Here is a 16301-nt window from a genome sequence, read left to right on the forward strand (position 1 = left end):
TGTGCAGTACGATACTATGTCTGAATGAAATGGCTTTCCTCCTGGATAAATATCTTTTCATCCAGGGTGGTGTGTGGAAAATGACATATTCCAGAAGACAAAAGCAAAATACCATGATTTTGATTCAGTGTACTTCAACCATTACTTGTGGTAGTGAGTTCCACATTCATAGTGTGAGGGTGAATTATTGTCCAGGCTGCTGATTTGTGATCATTTTGGGGGAAAAGAAAACTGAAAATGCAGTTTAAAAAAAAAATCACTCCCTAATTCTACCTTTGTCGATCAGCTTAAATCACTGGGCCAGCTTCTGATGTTGCTGTCAGACGTGCTATCTTATTGACACCTGTGAAGTACCACTCATTTGGAGAGAGATTGTCACTTTTTTGTTAATTGTGTACATAAGAAAGTACATTGACATTTTATGAAACTGTTGTACATGCATGGAATTTCCCTTCCAGCACTGCCCACCTTGAGGAACAACTTCTCCCCCAAAAGTATTCCATTGGACTTTCACACATGCGCACTGAAGAGAAACAGCAATCCGCACCGTGAGAAGCGGGCGCGGGTAGCGCGCATGCTCAGTGGACCGAGAAAGCGCGCAGGCGTAGAGAGGAGTGTAGTGTGTGTGTGTTTCCCCCCCCCCACCCCTTCTCCCGGCTTCAATCTGGGGATCGGACGGAAAGTTAAGAATATGGCGGCGGAGGAGCGAGAGGGGTTGCGGCGGACTCGGTCCCGGGTCGGACCTGGGCCGCAGGGCCGAGTGGTAACGGCCGCGGCTTCTGGAAGTTTCCTGAAGTCGGGCTGGCCGCTGTCCGTCCTCATGCTGGCGTTGTCGCTGTCGCTGTGCGGCTGGCCGGGCGCCGAGGGCAAGGATTGCGAGAAGCTGTGCGTCCACGGCAACTGCAGCGCACCGAGCGGACAGTGCGTGTGCCAAGCCGGCTGGGTCGGGGAGCTGTGTCAGCACTGCGGCGGCAGGTTCAAGTGAGTAACCCCTTCCCCCACCAAAAACTGGGGAGAGAGGGAGCGGGGGGTCGCGGGGGGCGGGGGGCGGGGGGGGGTCACATCACATCGGCCCTCAATTACACCCTCCTCCCCCGAGGGGGGCGCGGGAGCGCTGGTAGTCACCACACTGTGCCAGGAGGCCCCACTCGATGTTTGTGGCACTGCAGCAGCCTCTCCGTCAGTGTACACCCGTCTATCCCGCGATTACATGGAATGTATAACACAGAAACAGGCCATTCGGCCCAACTGGTCTGTGCCGGTGTTTATGCTCCATACCAGCCTCCTCTCCCCCCCCCCCCCCCCCACTTCATCTCACCCTATCTGCATATCCTTGTATTCCTTTCTGTCTCATGTACTTATCTCGTTTCCCCTTAAATGCATCTATGCTGTTAGCTTCAACCATTACTTGTGGTAGTGAGTTCCACATTCATAGTGTGAGGGTGAATTATTGTCCAGGCTGCTGATTTGTGATCGTTTTGGGGGAAAAGAAAACTGAAAATGCAGTTTAAAAAAAAATCACTCCCTAATTCTACCTTTGTCGATCAGATTAAATCACTGGGCCAGCTTCTGATGTTGCTGTCAGACGTGCTATCTTATTGACACCTGTGAAGTACCACTCATTTGGAGAGAGATTGTCACTTTTTTGTTAATTGTGTACATAAGAAAGTACATTGACGTTTTATGAAACTGTTGTACATGCAGGTGTACATGCATGGAATTTAAAAGTGAGGAAGTGATGATTCAGTTGTACAGAGCCTTGGTCAGACCCCATCTGGAGTATTAGGTTCTGTTTTGGGCACTGCACCTCAGAAAGAATATATTGGCCTTGGAGCGGGTACAGTGCAGATTCATTGGAATGGTACCGGGGCTTGGAGGATTAAATTATGAGGATAGGTTGCATAAAATTGGGCTGTATTCACTTGAGTTTAGACGGTTGAGGGGTGATCTAACTGAGATGTTCAAAATAAAAAGAAGAGACTTGGATTTATATAGCGCTGTCCACAACCTTGGAACATCCCAAAGTGCTTTACAACCAATGTTAAAAGGATTCAACAGGGTAGATACAGATAAACTATTTCCTCTGATAGGGAAATCCAGAACAAGAGGGCATAATCTTAAAATTAGAGCGAGAACATTTAGGTGTGAAATCAGGAACACTTTTTCACACAAAGGGTAGTGAAAATCTGGAATTTTCTCCCCCAAAAACCTGTTGATGCTGGGTTAATTGAAATTTTTTAAGACTGAGATTGATATATTTTTGTTAGGTCTTTTTGTTATGTATGGGTATCAAGGGATATGGAACAAAGGCGAGTAAATGGAGTTGACTTACAGATAAGAACATAGGATCACCTATGATCTAATTGAATTGTAGAACAGGTTTGAGGCTGAATGGCCTATTCCTGTTCCTATGTTCCACAAAGCTGTTATGCATGTAGGTATGCATTCATACATTAGTAACAGGTCACTTAAAGTATATCTGATTTCTTCAAAAATGAGCCCAGCCCTCCTATGTTGAAATGAGTTTGTGATCTTCCTCTTCTTGATGCATAAATCTTACTCTTAATTAATCTTGTTAGCTCTGATAATACACTATTTAAACAGTACTAAAACATTTATAGAATTTCTAATCTGGAGATTGACGTTTGGAGATGGGATCTACCCTTGGGTTGGATCAAGATAATCTGCTCCATTTGTTTTCATCACTTTACTTGCCTGGGTGTGTTTGTTTCGTTGATAGTTGACATGTTTGCAGCTTTCTGTAAGAGTGCTTTTTATAATGTGAAATTGAGTTGTAGAATTGTGTTTTCTTATTGGAAGGCATAAATAATTCTTTTCTGATGCAAGTGTAGTCATCGTAGTCTGTCAGTTCAATTTAAGACAGTATTTGGTATTAAAAGCAAAGAAATTTTGTATTTATATTTATAATATCATTTGTTGTACAGTTGAAATCTGTGCAAATTATCTCAATCATTGAAGATGTACCTTTTTATTGTTAGAATTTGAAGTTTATTGTCACAGGATTATTGCCCCTTTTCTCCTTTAATTATTCCAAGAGTCTTGGACAAAAGTGAATTGAGATTTACTCAGTGAAGTATGTATATGTTTAAGTTTGCTGTAGGTATGCCATCTTGCTTTATAAATTTCCCTCATTCCAGGGCACATGAAGATGCTTTGTTTTCCAATAAAGTTGTATTTGGATGTTGTATTCGCTGAACAGGAGTATTGAGAGTATCTCATTCTCCTTGTGAAATGGGTGCTATATACTTAGTGCAAGTTTGGAAACCCGGAAATGCTGAGTGCTGCACCTGTCTTTTATTGTAGAGTTTCCATTCAAGGTTCTAAATGAAAGCTTTGTATTTTGGCACTTGTGTAATATGAGAAACTTGTGCTTTCTTGGATATCAGTCTTGGCTTAGTGGCTGTGGCACTCTCACCTTTGAGTAACCTCATGGGTTCAAACCCCATTCCAGAGACTTGAGCACATAATCTGCGCAGTGCAGTACTGAGGGAGTGCTGCACTGTCGGAGGTGCCATCTTTCAGATGAGACGTTAAGCCGAGGCCCTATCTGCCTTCTCAGATGGATGTAAAAGATCCCCATGACGCTATTTGAAGAAGAGCAGGGGAATTGTCATGGTCAATATTTATCCCTCAACGAACATCATTTCATTTTAAAAAAAAGCGAGAGTATCAGGTCATGTATCTCATTGCTGTTTGTTGGAGCTTGCTGTGTGAAAACTGCTGCGTTTCCCTTCATTACAACAGTGACTATACTTAAAACGTACCTAATTGGCTGTGAGTCTCTTTGGGACATCCTGAGGTCATGAAAAGTGCAATATAAATGCAGGTTTTTTCCTTCCCTTTCCTACAGTAGAGAAATGTTGTTCTGGTAAAAGATTTGAAAGAAAAAAGTTTTGTTCAAAATTTGTGAAAATAATTTTTAAATCCTTTAGAATTCATAGCTTTTCTATTTAATTATCCTAACTTATGAATTTTTATTTTCAAAACAACTGTTTGGCCAACTGCTCAACTCTGTTGTATAAAGTAAATCACAAAGGTGACCCTTGTATTATCAATTAAAATCTTCCAATAGATTTCTGGAACCTGTATCAAAGAACTATTGTACAAAGTACAATGTTAAATTAAGGATATCTGTTGTTAGAACAAGTTAACTCCCATTTCTCTGTTGTTCTTTAAATCACGTCATTGTTTTTAAGAACATCTTTGATTGGCTTGCTGCAATTCTTTGAACTTTGGATTCTTCAGGTTTTGGGCTTTGGTGCCATCTTCTCCTCCCCTTCTATTTCCCAGTTGTGCCATCTGCTATTGGTCTGGATGGAATTAGAATTTCATTGGGGAGGCAAGGGTTGTATTTAAAGAAAAAAAAATCAGTAAGAAAATCAGAATTGAGATTTTTTAATCCTGCTGTTTCTTTTAGCCATTGCTTTGTTCAGAACTGCTAAAAGAACATAAGAAAAGTTGGGACAGTTCATGAAAATTTGGATATTTTGGTCAAACATTGCACCAGCAACATCAACATCTTTGATAGTTCATGCACTACAGACATATTAAGTCAAGGCATTCACAGCTGGAAATATGTGGTTGATCTCTTATTTTTAGTTTTCTAAACTCCATAAATACTGTTGAGCCATGCTGGGTTATGCAAAATTCAGGGCTACACTTCAGTTAAGCAAAAAATTTGGTGGGGACTATCTTCTGAGATCAATTTTCCTTTATGCTGTAGTTCTTGTTACAGTGCTGTTACTAGGATATCACTAAAATATAGTGAAGGAGTGTAAATTTTTTGGGCTTACTCCATTTAAATTGTGAGAAATGCTTCACAGTGAAATTATATAGCTTGTCTTTCTAAACATGGGTTGTCTGGGAAGCTTTTCAAACTGTATAACACCACGTAACGCTGACTGCTGTAGAATAATATGCTTTATTTAATAGTGATGATATGAAACCCCTGGCACTGTTACTATGGGGCAGGCTTGGCTCTACTGTAGGAACAGGAGTAGGCTGTTCAGTCCTTCGAGTCTGCTGCGCCATTCAATTAGATCATGGCTAATCTGTACATTAACTCCATTTACCCGCCTTAGCTCCACATCCCTTCATATCCTTGCATAACAAAAATCTATCGATCTCAGTCTTGAAAGCTCCAATTGTCCCAGCATCCACTGCCTTTTGGGGCAGAGAATTCCAGATTTCTGCTACCCTTTGTGTATTGTGTATTATAAATGCTAGTTGTTACGGAGTTGTCACTGGTGGTAGTCGGAGCAGTTTAAGGTGATGAACTTTGAAAAATCACACAAGGCAATATATGTGATATTCTATGTAGTCTGCTTATACCAAAACATATGTGACAGCACTGATTTTAGATTTAGAATGTGTTAGCAATGAAATAGGATTTGTCACTTTTGAACAACTCATTACTGTGCCCATCAACTGGCATAAATAGTGTAATGATACCAGTATAGCATGGTCTTATAATTGAATCAGACCTGCCCTATATTAACAGTGTGACTGAGTTTTACACCGCAGATGTGTAAATACATCATGTTGTCTCTACCAGTTAGCAACCCAGTGAAAAATTTTCACTTGTTTTCTTCAAAGTTGCGTTTGATGGAAGTGTAAGGAATCTTACAACACCAGGTTATAGTCCAACAGTTTTATTTGAAAATCACAAGCTTTCGGAGCTTACCTCCTTCGTCAGGTGAGTGAGTGAAGGGTTCTAAAATCTCATAGCATATGTTAGCCTGGGAGACGATCACAGCAATCAAAGGTGTCGTTGGTGTTCAGACAGGTGAGCCATGGAAAACATTACATCCCAGTATACTGAATACACAGTGGGTCAGACGACAAAGCCAGAGAGAGAAAGAGACCCGAAAGGCAGAGAGAGAATGTCCAGTTGTATTAAAAACAGATTTTTTTTTTCCACTGGTGGGGTTACGTGTAGCGTGACATGGACCCAAGATCCCGGTTGAGGCCGTCCTCATGGGTGCGGAACTTGGCTATCAATTTCTGCTCGACGATTTTGCGTTGCCGTGTGTCTCGAAGGCCGCCTTGGAGAACGTTTACCCGAAGATCGGTGGCTGAATGTCCTTGACTGCTGAAGTGTTCCCCGACTGGGAGGGAGCCCTCCTGTCTGGCGATTGTTGCGCGGTGTCCGTTCATCCGTTGTCGCAGTGTCTGCATGGTCTCGCCGATGTACCATGCTCTGGGGCATCCTTTCCTGCAACGTATGAGGTAGACAACGTTGGCCGAGTCACAGGAGTATGAACCATGTACCTGGTGGGTGATGTCCTCTCGTGTGATGGTGGTATCTGTGTCGATGATCTGGCATGTCTTGCAGAGGTTGCCGTGGCAGGGTTGTGTGTTGTCATGGACGCTGTTCTCCTGAAAGCTGGGTAATTTGCTGCGAACGATGGTCTGTTTGAGGTTGGGTGGCTGTTTGAAGGCGAGTAGTGGAGGCGTGGGGATGGCCTCAGCGAGGTGTTCGTCGTCATCAATGACATGTTGAAGGCTGCGGAGAACATGGCGTAGTTTCTCCGCTCCGGGGAAGTACTGGACGACGAAGGGTACTCTGTTGGTTGCGTCCCGTGTTTGTCTTCTGAGGAGGTCTATGCGATTCTTAGCTGTGGCCCGTCGGAACTGTCGATCGACGAGTCGAGCGTCATATCCCGTTCTTACGAGAGCGTCTTTCAGCGTCTGTAGGTGTCCATCGCGTTCCTCCTCATCTGAGCAGATCCTGTGTATTCGCAGGGCCTGTCCATAGGGGATGGCCTCTTTGACGTGGTTAGGGTAGAAGCTGGAAAAGTGGAGCATCGTGAGGTTGTCCGTGGGCTTGCGGTAGAGTGAGGTGCTGAGGTGCCTGTCTTTGATGGAGATTCGTGTGTCCAAGAATGAAACCGATTCTGAGGAGTAGTCCATGGTGAGTTTGATGGTGGGATGGAACTTGTTGATGTTATCGTGTAGTCTCTTTAGTGATTCTTCGCCGTGGGTCCATAGAAAGAAAATGTCATCGATATATCTGGTGTATAGTGTTGGTTGGAGGTCCTGTGCAGTGAAGAAGTCGTGCTCGAACTTGAGCATGAAAATGTTGGCGTATTGGGGTGCGAATTTGGTCCCCATGGCTGTTCCGTGTGTTTGGGTAAAGAACTGGTTATCGAAGGTGAAGACATTGTGATCCAGGATGAAGCGGATGAGTTGTAGGATGGCGTCTGGAGATTGGCTGTTGTTGGTGTTGAGTATTGATGCTGTTGCAGCGATGCCGTCATCGTGGGGGATACTGGTGTGGAGTGCTGAGACGTCCATCGTGGTGAGAAGTGTTCCTGGTTCAACTGGTCCGTGGGTGCTGAGTTTTTGTAGGAAGTCTGTAGTGTTGCGACAGAAGCTGGGGGTTCCCTGTACGATGGGTTTCAGGATGCTCTCGACGTATCCAGAGAGGTTCTCACAGGGTTCCGTTGCCTGATACGATAGGACATCCGGGTGTGTTGGCTTTGTGTATCTTTGGGAGGCAGTCGAAGTCTCCCACTTGGGGAGTACGTGGGATGAGAGCACGTAGGATGCTTTGAAGGTCTGGATCGAAGGTCTTGATCAGTTTGGTGCTTAACCGGTAAGTCTACTATCATCGTCGTCTTTTATCTGGGAAGGTGTGAAAAGGAGAGTTGAACCTGTATTCGGATCTAGTTGCAATTTGCTCAATTTGAATTATCTGCTCATTCAAATATTTTTGATCACTAACTGCCCGTTTTGCCATGTTATTGACATTGCTTAATTTAAACTGCTGGAATAATTGGATTTTTTAGTGCAAAATAAACGACTTTGAATTAATAGGAGTTAACGGCATTCATCGGTCAATGATAACATATGTAAATGTGACTAGGAAACAAAAGAAAGTCCTGTTCAAAGTGTGCGCAAACTTCTAAAATTAAACTCTGTTGCACATTCAAAACAATTGGTTGCGTTGCAGCATTTTCTAAGTTAACCTAGGTGCTCAGAATTTTTAGGAACAGTAAACGATGGTTTTGACCATCATGCTCATCTCTTTTTAATACATTAGCTGCATGTGCCTGTCTTCTCACCATATATTTCAATCCAGATGAAATTACAATTTGTTTCCAGCAGTGAGAAATGTTACTGAGCACCTTATGTGTTCAGGAATGACTGATTAGTAAGTCATAAAGAATGGTTTGTTGACCAGCTGAGATTAGTTACAAAATACAAACAAATGTTAAATGAGGTTTCACTTCTCCTTTGCTGCCGTAAGAAAATGAAGTTCAAAAAATTGCACACAATTTATGAAAGTAGTTTTGAAACAATTCAATAGTGGTGCTAAGCTCAAACTAACAATAAATGCTTCATTGTTCATAATTGACTAACTGAATTATTTAGCAGTCGTCTACGCAATGTGCACAAGTATTTTTTGTGGTCCACGTTCTCTGAAGTTTATAATTTTTACTCCCTTATCTTGGACTTTTTTATTTATTTGGCTTTCAGTTTCTCACTCTTGTGCCTCTTTCTTTTCTGCTAGTGTATACTGAAAAGTTTTTTTAAAAAAATGAGTGGAAAGTTTGGGAACATTTGGCTGTGCGTTTACTGTAATGGAAACCAAGGGAGCAAACGGGGCAAGCATGAGGAATGTGAAATGGCCAGAAAAGGTCATCGATTGCAGTTGCAGCCTAGTAGCCTATAGTCCTGTCTGGCTGACATCCTATTGGATGTGCTGGAGTGAAACTGCTTTATTCATCTGCGAGATCGTTACCATGATTCCGACAAGAATGTGCTGGGGGGATAGGAAAAAGACAATAGCTTTATATATGATCCTGGGAAAGTTAGGTTCAAGGACAGTTTATTTTGAACCTTAAATTTACAGAATTTATTGTCATTTGATACATATTGAAGTGCGACTCCCATCAATCAATTTCATTGCTTGAAAGCTGCATTACTTCTATTTTTAACCTTAATCAGCACTTCTCAAAATAAATCCTTTTTGCCAAAAATCACATTAATATTCTATTACAGCTTCAAAGAGTGGAGGATAACCTCAAGATTAGGCTTTAAAAGAGTATTACAGGAAAGAAAATTGTATTTGTGAGCTTTTCTTGGTAATTTGGCAGAAAATAGGAAAGGAAAGTCTAGGGGGGGAAGTAATTTTTGTTCAGATACTTCCTCTTTTTATAGAAGAAAATAATAGATCGACAGTACATTTCTTTCACGGTTTAAAAAAAAATTATAGCAAGCTCAAGGAGGGTCTGTCTTCCTGCTAGGCTTCTTCAGTGTCATCCAGTTTTAGGGAGCTACATTGTTCAATGCAAACTGCAATGCGTAGTGACTTCAAACTGATCAGGGAGTCATTCGGGAGCCAGCCACACTGCAGACTTGAAATGCAGATTTGCCTACCTGTACTGTGGCTTCCTGGGATCGACTGCATTCTGCAGGCTAGTGCGAAGCCACTCCCCAGCTGTTGGCAATGAATCCAATCTGGATTATTTCCTGTAAATTTTGGCTTTTGAGGGAGGAAGGCCCTATTTGAGGGTTTCAAAGCCTGTGGGAAAGTTTTCATTTCTTAAAACGGAGGAATTGATTTTTTTTTCTTTTCCTTACCTTCCTTGCCTTGAAAAATTCCGAACATTCGTGTTGCAATAATTCAACTACCATCCTTGTATTGTAACAAGTACATTCATTCCCTAGTTACATCATACAATTTTGGTATGCTACTTTGCTCTTTGGTGATCAGTGTTCTCGTTAGGATATCAGTCTAAATCCAGCTGTCTGGAACTGGCATTCAGCCTTTAATGGCTCCTGAAACTTTTTGGCTTTCGCCATGCTTTTGGTCGACTCTCCTAAATCTTTAACAGTTTGGTCAGCCTGTATGGCTAAGTGCCTTGTGACGTTTTCTATCATTACATTTTTAGATGTGTGAAATCTTTGTGTTGTGTCCAGTTGAACTCTGGAAAATAATACCCAGCTAAGCACTTGGGTTTTGTGTGGAGAGAATTTTCCCCGAGTGTTATAACTTGGAGTGAACCACTAATGTTTAGTAGTCTGTTACCGGTGGGAGAACTAGGAATATTACACAAAGTATTTTGGCTTAAGTGAAATATTGTTTTTTTCTCATCATGGATGTTGAAATGTTTTTTTTCTCCCCAGTTCAGAAGAGAAGTGAAAAAGGAAATAAGAAGGGCAAAGAGAGAGTATGAGAATAGACTGGCAACCAACATGGAAGGGAATCGAAAAGTCTTCTATAAGCATGTAAACAGTAAATGGGTAGTAAGAGGAGGGGTTGGGCCGATTAGGGACCAAAAAGGAGACCTACTCATGAAGGCAGAGGGCATGGCCGAGGTACAAAATGAGTATTTTGCATCTGTCTTTACCAAGGAAGAAGATGCTGCCAAAGTCACAGTAAAAGAGGAGGTGGTTGAGATACTGGATGGGTTAAAATTTGATAGAGGTGGTACTAGATAGCCTGGCTGTACTTAAAAAAGATAAATCACCAGGTCCGGATGGGATGCATCCTTGGTTGCCAAGGGAAGAAAGGGTGGAAATTGTGGAGGTACTTGATATAATCTTCCAATCATCCTTAGATAAGGCGGGTGGGGGGGGTGCTAGAGGACTGGAGAATTACAAATGTTACACCCTTGTTCAAAAAAGGGTGTAAAGATAAACCCAGCAACTACAGGCCAGTCAGTTTAACCTTGGTGGTGGTTTTAGAAACGATAATCTGGGACAAAATTGACAGTCACTTGGACAAGTGTGGTTTAATAAAGTAAATACCATAGACATTTACTAATGGGGCTCACTGCCTTCAAGCTGAGCATCGAAAGATATGTGGTCAGGACTTCTTGACATCAAGGACAGGCTGCCAGTTTGTTCCAATGTCCTGCCAACTTAGGCTACTGCGGACTGACATCTGCTCCAGTCTATCTGAAGGTGGATCATTGTACTCTTACAAGGTCAGAGAATGTCTGAATGGATTAATTGAGGAAAGCGAGCACGGATTTGTTTGATAGAGTTTTTTGATGAGGGCAGTGCGGTTGATGTGGTCTTTCTGGACTTCCAAAAGAAGTTTGATAAAATGCCGCATAATAGGCTTGTCAGCAGATTTGAAGCCCATGGAATAAAAGGGGCAGTGGCAGCATGGATACGAAATTGGCTAAGAGACAGGAAACAGAGCAGTGATGAACGGTTGTTTTTCAGCCTGGAGGAAGGTATACAGTGGTGTTCCCCACGGGTCGCTACTAGGACTACTGCTTTTCTTGATATATATTAATGACTTGGACTTGGGTGCACAGGGCACAATTTCAAAATTTGCAGATGACACAAAACTTGGAAGCGTAGTGAACAGTGAGGAGGAAAGTAGTAGACTTCTAGAGGACATAGACAGGCTGGTGGAATGGGCGGACGCATGGCAGATGAAATTTAATGCAGAGAAGTATGAAGTGATACATTTTGGTTTGAAGAACGAGGAGAAACAAAATAACCTGAAGGGTACAATTCTAAAGGAGGTGCAGGAATAGAGAGACCTGGCGGTATATGTGCACAGGTCATTCAAGGTGGCAGGGCAGGTTCAGAAATCAGTTTAAAAAAAGTAGGCATAGTGTACAAAAGCAAGGTGGTTTTGATGACCTTTATAAAACACTGGTTCGGCCACAACTGGAGTATGGGGTCCAGTTCTGGGCACCGCACTTTAGGAAGGATGTGAAGGCCTTAGAGAGGGTACAGAAAAGATTTACTAGAATGGTTCCAGGGGTGAGGGACTTCAGTTACATGGATAGACTGGAGAAGCTGGGGTTGTTCTCAGAGTGGAGAAGGTTGAGAGGACATTTGCTAGAGGTCTACAAAATCATGAGGGGTCTAGACAGTAGATCGAGAGGAACTCTTTCCATTGATGGAAGGGTCGAGAACCGGAGGGGACAGATTTAAGCTGATTAGCAAAAGAACCAAAAGCGACATGAGGAAAAACTTTGTTACGCAGCAAGTGGTTATGATCTGGAATGCACTGCCTGAAAGGATGGTGGAGGCAGATTCAATCGTGGCTTTCGACAGGGAATTGGATAAATACTCGAAGGGAAAAGATCTGCAGGGCTACGGGGAAAGGGCGGGGGAGTGGGACAAACTGGATTGCTCTTGCAGAGAGCCGGCACGGGCTTGACTGGCCGAATGGCCTCCTTCTGTGCTGTAACCATTCTATGATTCATGGGCCACTTCAGTTGTTTGACATGGAGCACTGTGGGCTACATATAAACCTTTGCAATGCAAAATTGAATTCAGAGAATTTTTGTATTTTTTTTGTATGCTGAGAATAAGCATTTCAAATAAATACTATTTCATAAATATGAAAATGAGAGAATTGAATCTTTTAAATTTTTCTCTTTTCCTGGTTGACATATCTCTAAGTCATAATTGAGCTATTTTATATTTTATTGTTTTTTGTAAATGGGATTTATATTCTTCAAAATTATCTATTGGCTAAGGAGGCTGTCAATGCTGACCACAGGTAGCTGCTGTTAGAAGTTGTGTGATTCCCTCTGAACAGCCTTTCTCTTGCTGGCTACTTGCTCTTTTCGGGCCCACGCTGTTGGTACAGAGTAAGGTGGCAGTTTTAAGTGGATGCACAGGCTCACAGTGTCAGAAAAAGCAGATCAGTTGATTTTCTGAGTAGGATCAGTCAGTCCGAAAGCTCCCATCAGCAGTCCTTCTGACATGTATATTAACAAGGCTTCCCTGGCTCTCAAAAGATGAAAGCCAATAACTGAGTCACAACCAGGAGGAATCAACCTGCTCTTAACGGAGAGTGAACAAGATTTCCTTAAAAAAGCTGCACTGGGCTTCAGAATGAAAAATATTCGCATTAATAAGTAGTTTACCAGCCACTAATAGTCATTGATTAACTGATGAATCAGGCAAAGCTACATTTCCACCTACTTTTTATTCTCTTGTACAAGGTTGCCAGATTGGTTGTCAGTGGTAAAACAGGTGGTCTAGGCTGATGGGCTGCAGTTGAAACACTACTATAGTGTATCGGGGCCGGTGCACGTAATAAAGCTTGTGACATTACTGGTGTTATAGGTGTTCTTCATGGGGTAGGAAGTGCTGTACTTAATCAACTGAGTCATTGTTGAAGTTGGAGTACTGTACTTAAATATGAATTATTGCGGGAACTGAGGAATTGCTGTGCAGATTGGTTATAGAATTACATCGAATGTACAGCACAGAAACAGGCCTTTTGGCCCAACAGGTCCAAGCCAGTGTTGACCTCTTGCACGGTGTGTGCTCCACACGAGCGTCCTCCCTCCATATTTCATCTAACCCGATCAGCAATAATAAAACCTGATCACGCTGAAATTTCATGTTAAGATTTCATTTTAAATCTCAGTATCTGCCACTTGTTAAGGGAAGAATCTGAAGTACAATATTTGTGACCTTTCCCTGGAGTATTTTTTCAATATACATGCTTGAAGGAACCTAATCACTGAAACCTGCCTGGGTGAAAGACTGATGTTCTTTGAAGTTACTTCAGCTTCCTTGAGTAGTCTTGCTTAGGAATTTCATTGTCATTTTTGCCTGATATCATTCAATTTTAAGGCTAAAATATTCAGAAACAAATGATCACAGAATTATTCTTTGTAATTTTATAAAAAAATGTGCACTGGTTGATTCCAGTTTTGAAAGAAGCACAATAGGTGTGTTGATTCTTGTGTCCAAAGCAAGAAGAATTGCCTACATTTATACTGTGTCTTAACGCATTGTCGACATTTTTTTTTGAAGTGTTCTGGTAGTCATGAGGCAAACTCGGGTTCCATTCTGCACCAGCAACTTCTCGCAACAGCAATGAGTTAATTTTTTTGTGGTGCTGGCTGAGAGGACACTTCGCTCGTGAAAATAGCGTAATTAAGTTCATTTGAATAAGCTGACGGGGTATCAAGTTAACTTCTCATGCAAAGGATGGCACTTCAGACGATGCAACATTCCCACAGTATGGCTTATCAACTGATCTTTGTATCTGGAACTGCTGCCATGACACTGTTTCATATTCCCCTTAACCACTCCAATCTATCTGAATGAACTTGTTCTCTCAGCTCCAACCTGGATACCAACATCACCACCTGCTGACATAGGAACAAGAGTAGGGCATTCAGCCCATTGAGCCTGTTCTGCCATTCATTTAGATCATTGTAAACAATTTTACAACACCAAGTTATAGTCCAACAAATTTATTTTAAATTCCACAAGCTTTCGGAGGCTTCCTCCTTCCTCAGGTGGTGTGGAAATGAAATTTTCGAATCCTTCGCATTTGAAAATCACAGAACAATGCCTGGTGATTACTGCCCATTGCCAAGGCAATCACAGTGAGCAGACAGAGAGGTGTCACCTAAAAGGCCACCGAATATACAAACCCCCCAAAAAAAGAGAGAGAGAGAAGGAAGACAGTCAATGACCCGTTATATTAAAAACAGATAACATTTGTTCGCTGGTGGGGTTACGTGTAGTGTGACATGAACCCAAGATCCCGGTTGAGGCCGTCCTCATGGGTGCAGAACTTGGCTATCAATTTCTGCTCGACGATTTTGCGTTGTCGTGTGTCTCGAAGGCCGCCTTGAAGTATGCTTACCCGAAGGTCGGTGGCTGAATGTCCATGACTGCTGAAGTGTTCCCCGACAGGGAGAGAACCCTCCTGTTTGGCGATTGTTGCGCGGTGTCCGTTCATCCGTTGTCGCAGCGTCTGCATGGTCTCGCCAATGTACCATGCTCTGGGGCATCCTTTCCTGCAACGTATGAGGTAGACAACGTTGGCCGAGTCACAGGAGTATGAACCGTGCACCTGGTGGGTGGTGTCCTCTCGTGTGATGGTGGTATCTGTGTCGATGATCTGGCATGTCCTGCAGAGGTTACCGTGGCAGGGTTTTGTGGTATCGTGGACGCTGTTCTCCTGAAAGCTGGGTAATTTGCTGCGAACGATGGTTTGTTTGAGGTTGGGTGGCTGTTTAAAGGTGAGTAGTGGAGGTGTGGGGATGGCCATAGCGAGGTGTTCGTCATCATTGATGATATGTTGAAGGCTGCGGAGAACATGGCGTAGTTTCTCCGCTCCGGGGAAGTACTGGACGACGAAGGGTACTCTGTTGGTTGCGTCCCGTGTTCGTCTTCTGAGGAGGTCTACGCGATTTTTCCGCTGTGGCCCGTCGGAACTGTCGATCGATGAGTCGAGCATCATATCCCGTTCTTACTAGGGCGTCTTTCAGCGTCTGTAGGTGTCCATCGCGTTCCTCCTCGTCTGAGCAGACCCTGTGTATTCGCAGGGCCTGTCCATAGGGGATGGCCTCTTTGACGTGGTTAGGGTGGAAGCTGGAAAAGTGGAGCATCGTGAGGTTGTCCGTGGGCTTGCGGTAGAGTGAGGTACTGAGGTGCCCGTCTTTGATGGAGATTCGTGTGTCCAAGAAAGAAACTGATTCTGAGGAGTAGTCCATGGTGAGCTTGATGGTGGGATGGAACTTGTTGATGTTATCGTGTAGTCTCTTTAGTGATTCCTCACCGTGGGTGAGGAATTACTACTCAGAAATACTCCTCAGAATCAGTTTCTTTCTTAATGGCTGTGTATGTTCTGATTCCTACTTTTGCTCTGATTTGGAGAATTTCATTTATTATGCTTCCAATTTCCACACATCCCTCACCTTTACGTGGTCTATTCCTGGCTCTTCCCTTTCTGAACTGTTGTCTTTGGCGATGAGTTATTCACAAACATCGATTACTAGCCCATTGACTCTTGTTGATTATGCTTCTTACCAGACCACCTTCTGTAAGGACTACATCCCTTTATCCCATTTGTTCTGAGAACGTCACTTTCTACAGCAGAACTTCTGAAATGCTCTCCTTTTTCCTCAGCTGAGGTTTTCCTTTACAGTGATGAAGAGCATGCATTAAAATAGGGCCTTTCTGGACCTCCAGACATCCCAAAGCACTTCTCGGCCAATGAATTACCTTTGAAGTGTAGTTACTGTTGTAATGTGGGGAAATGTGGCAGCCTATTTGAGCACAGCAAGGTCCCAGAAACAGCAATAAGATAGATGACCAGCTTACTGTTTTTTTGTGATGTTGGTTGAAGAATAATTGTTGGCCAGGATACTGGGAGAACTTCTCTGCTCATCGAATAATGCCATGAGATTAATTTAAACTGAGGCCCCATGTGCCCTCTTAACATCTCATCCAAAAGATGGCACCTCCAACAATGCAGCACTTCCTTAGTACTGCTCTGAAGTGTCAGCCTAGATTATATGCTCGTCTCTGGAGTGGGGCTTGAA

The 16301-nt window shown here is 42.8% G+C and overlaps 1 protein-coding gene across 4 annotated transcripts in view; it reads left to right on the top strand.

The window, feature by feature from the left end:
* The first annotated feature begins 658 nt into the window (after positions 1–658).
* The window catches only part of atrn (attractin), a 370377-nt gene continuing 354734 nt past the window's right edge, over positions 659–16301 (top strand). For all 4 annotated transcript variants that reach the window (XM_067981305.1, XM_067981340.1, XM_067981351.1 and 1 more), the window contains exon 1: positions 659–981. In XM_067981305.1, the coding sequence (XP_067837406.1) occupies positions 692–981 (290 nt within the window). In that variant the 5' untranslated portion in view covers positions 659–691. The remainder of the gene's footprint in view (positions 982–16301) is intronic.

This window comes from Heptranchias perlo, chromosome 1 (genome assembly GCF_035084215.1).
Source record: "Heptranchias perlo isolate sHepPer1 chromosome 1, sHepPer1.hap1, whole genome shotgun sequence".
NCBI lineage: Eukaryota > Metazoa > Chordata > Chondrichthyes > Hexanchiformes > Hexanchidae > Heptranchias > Heptranchias perlo.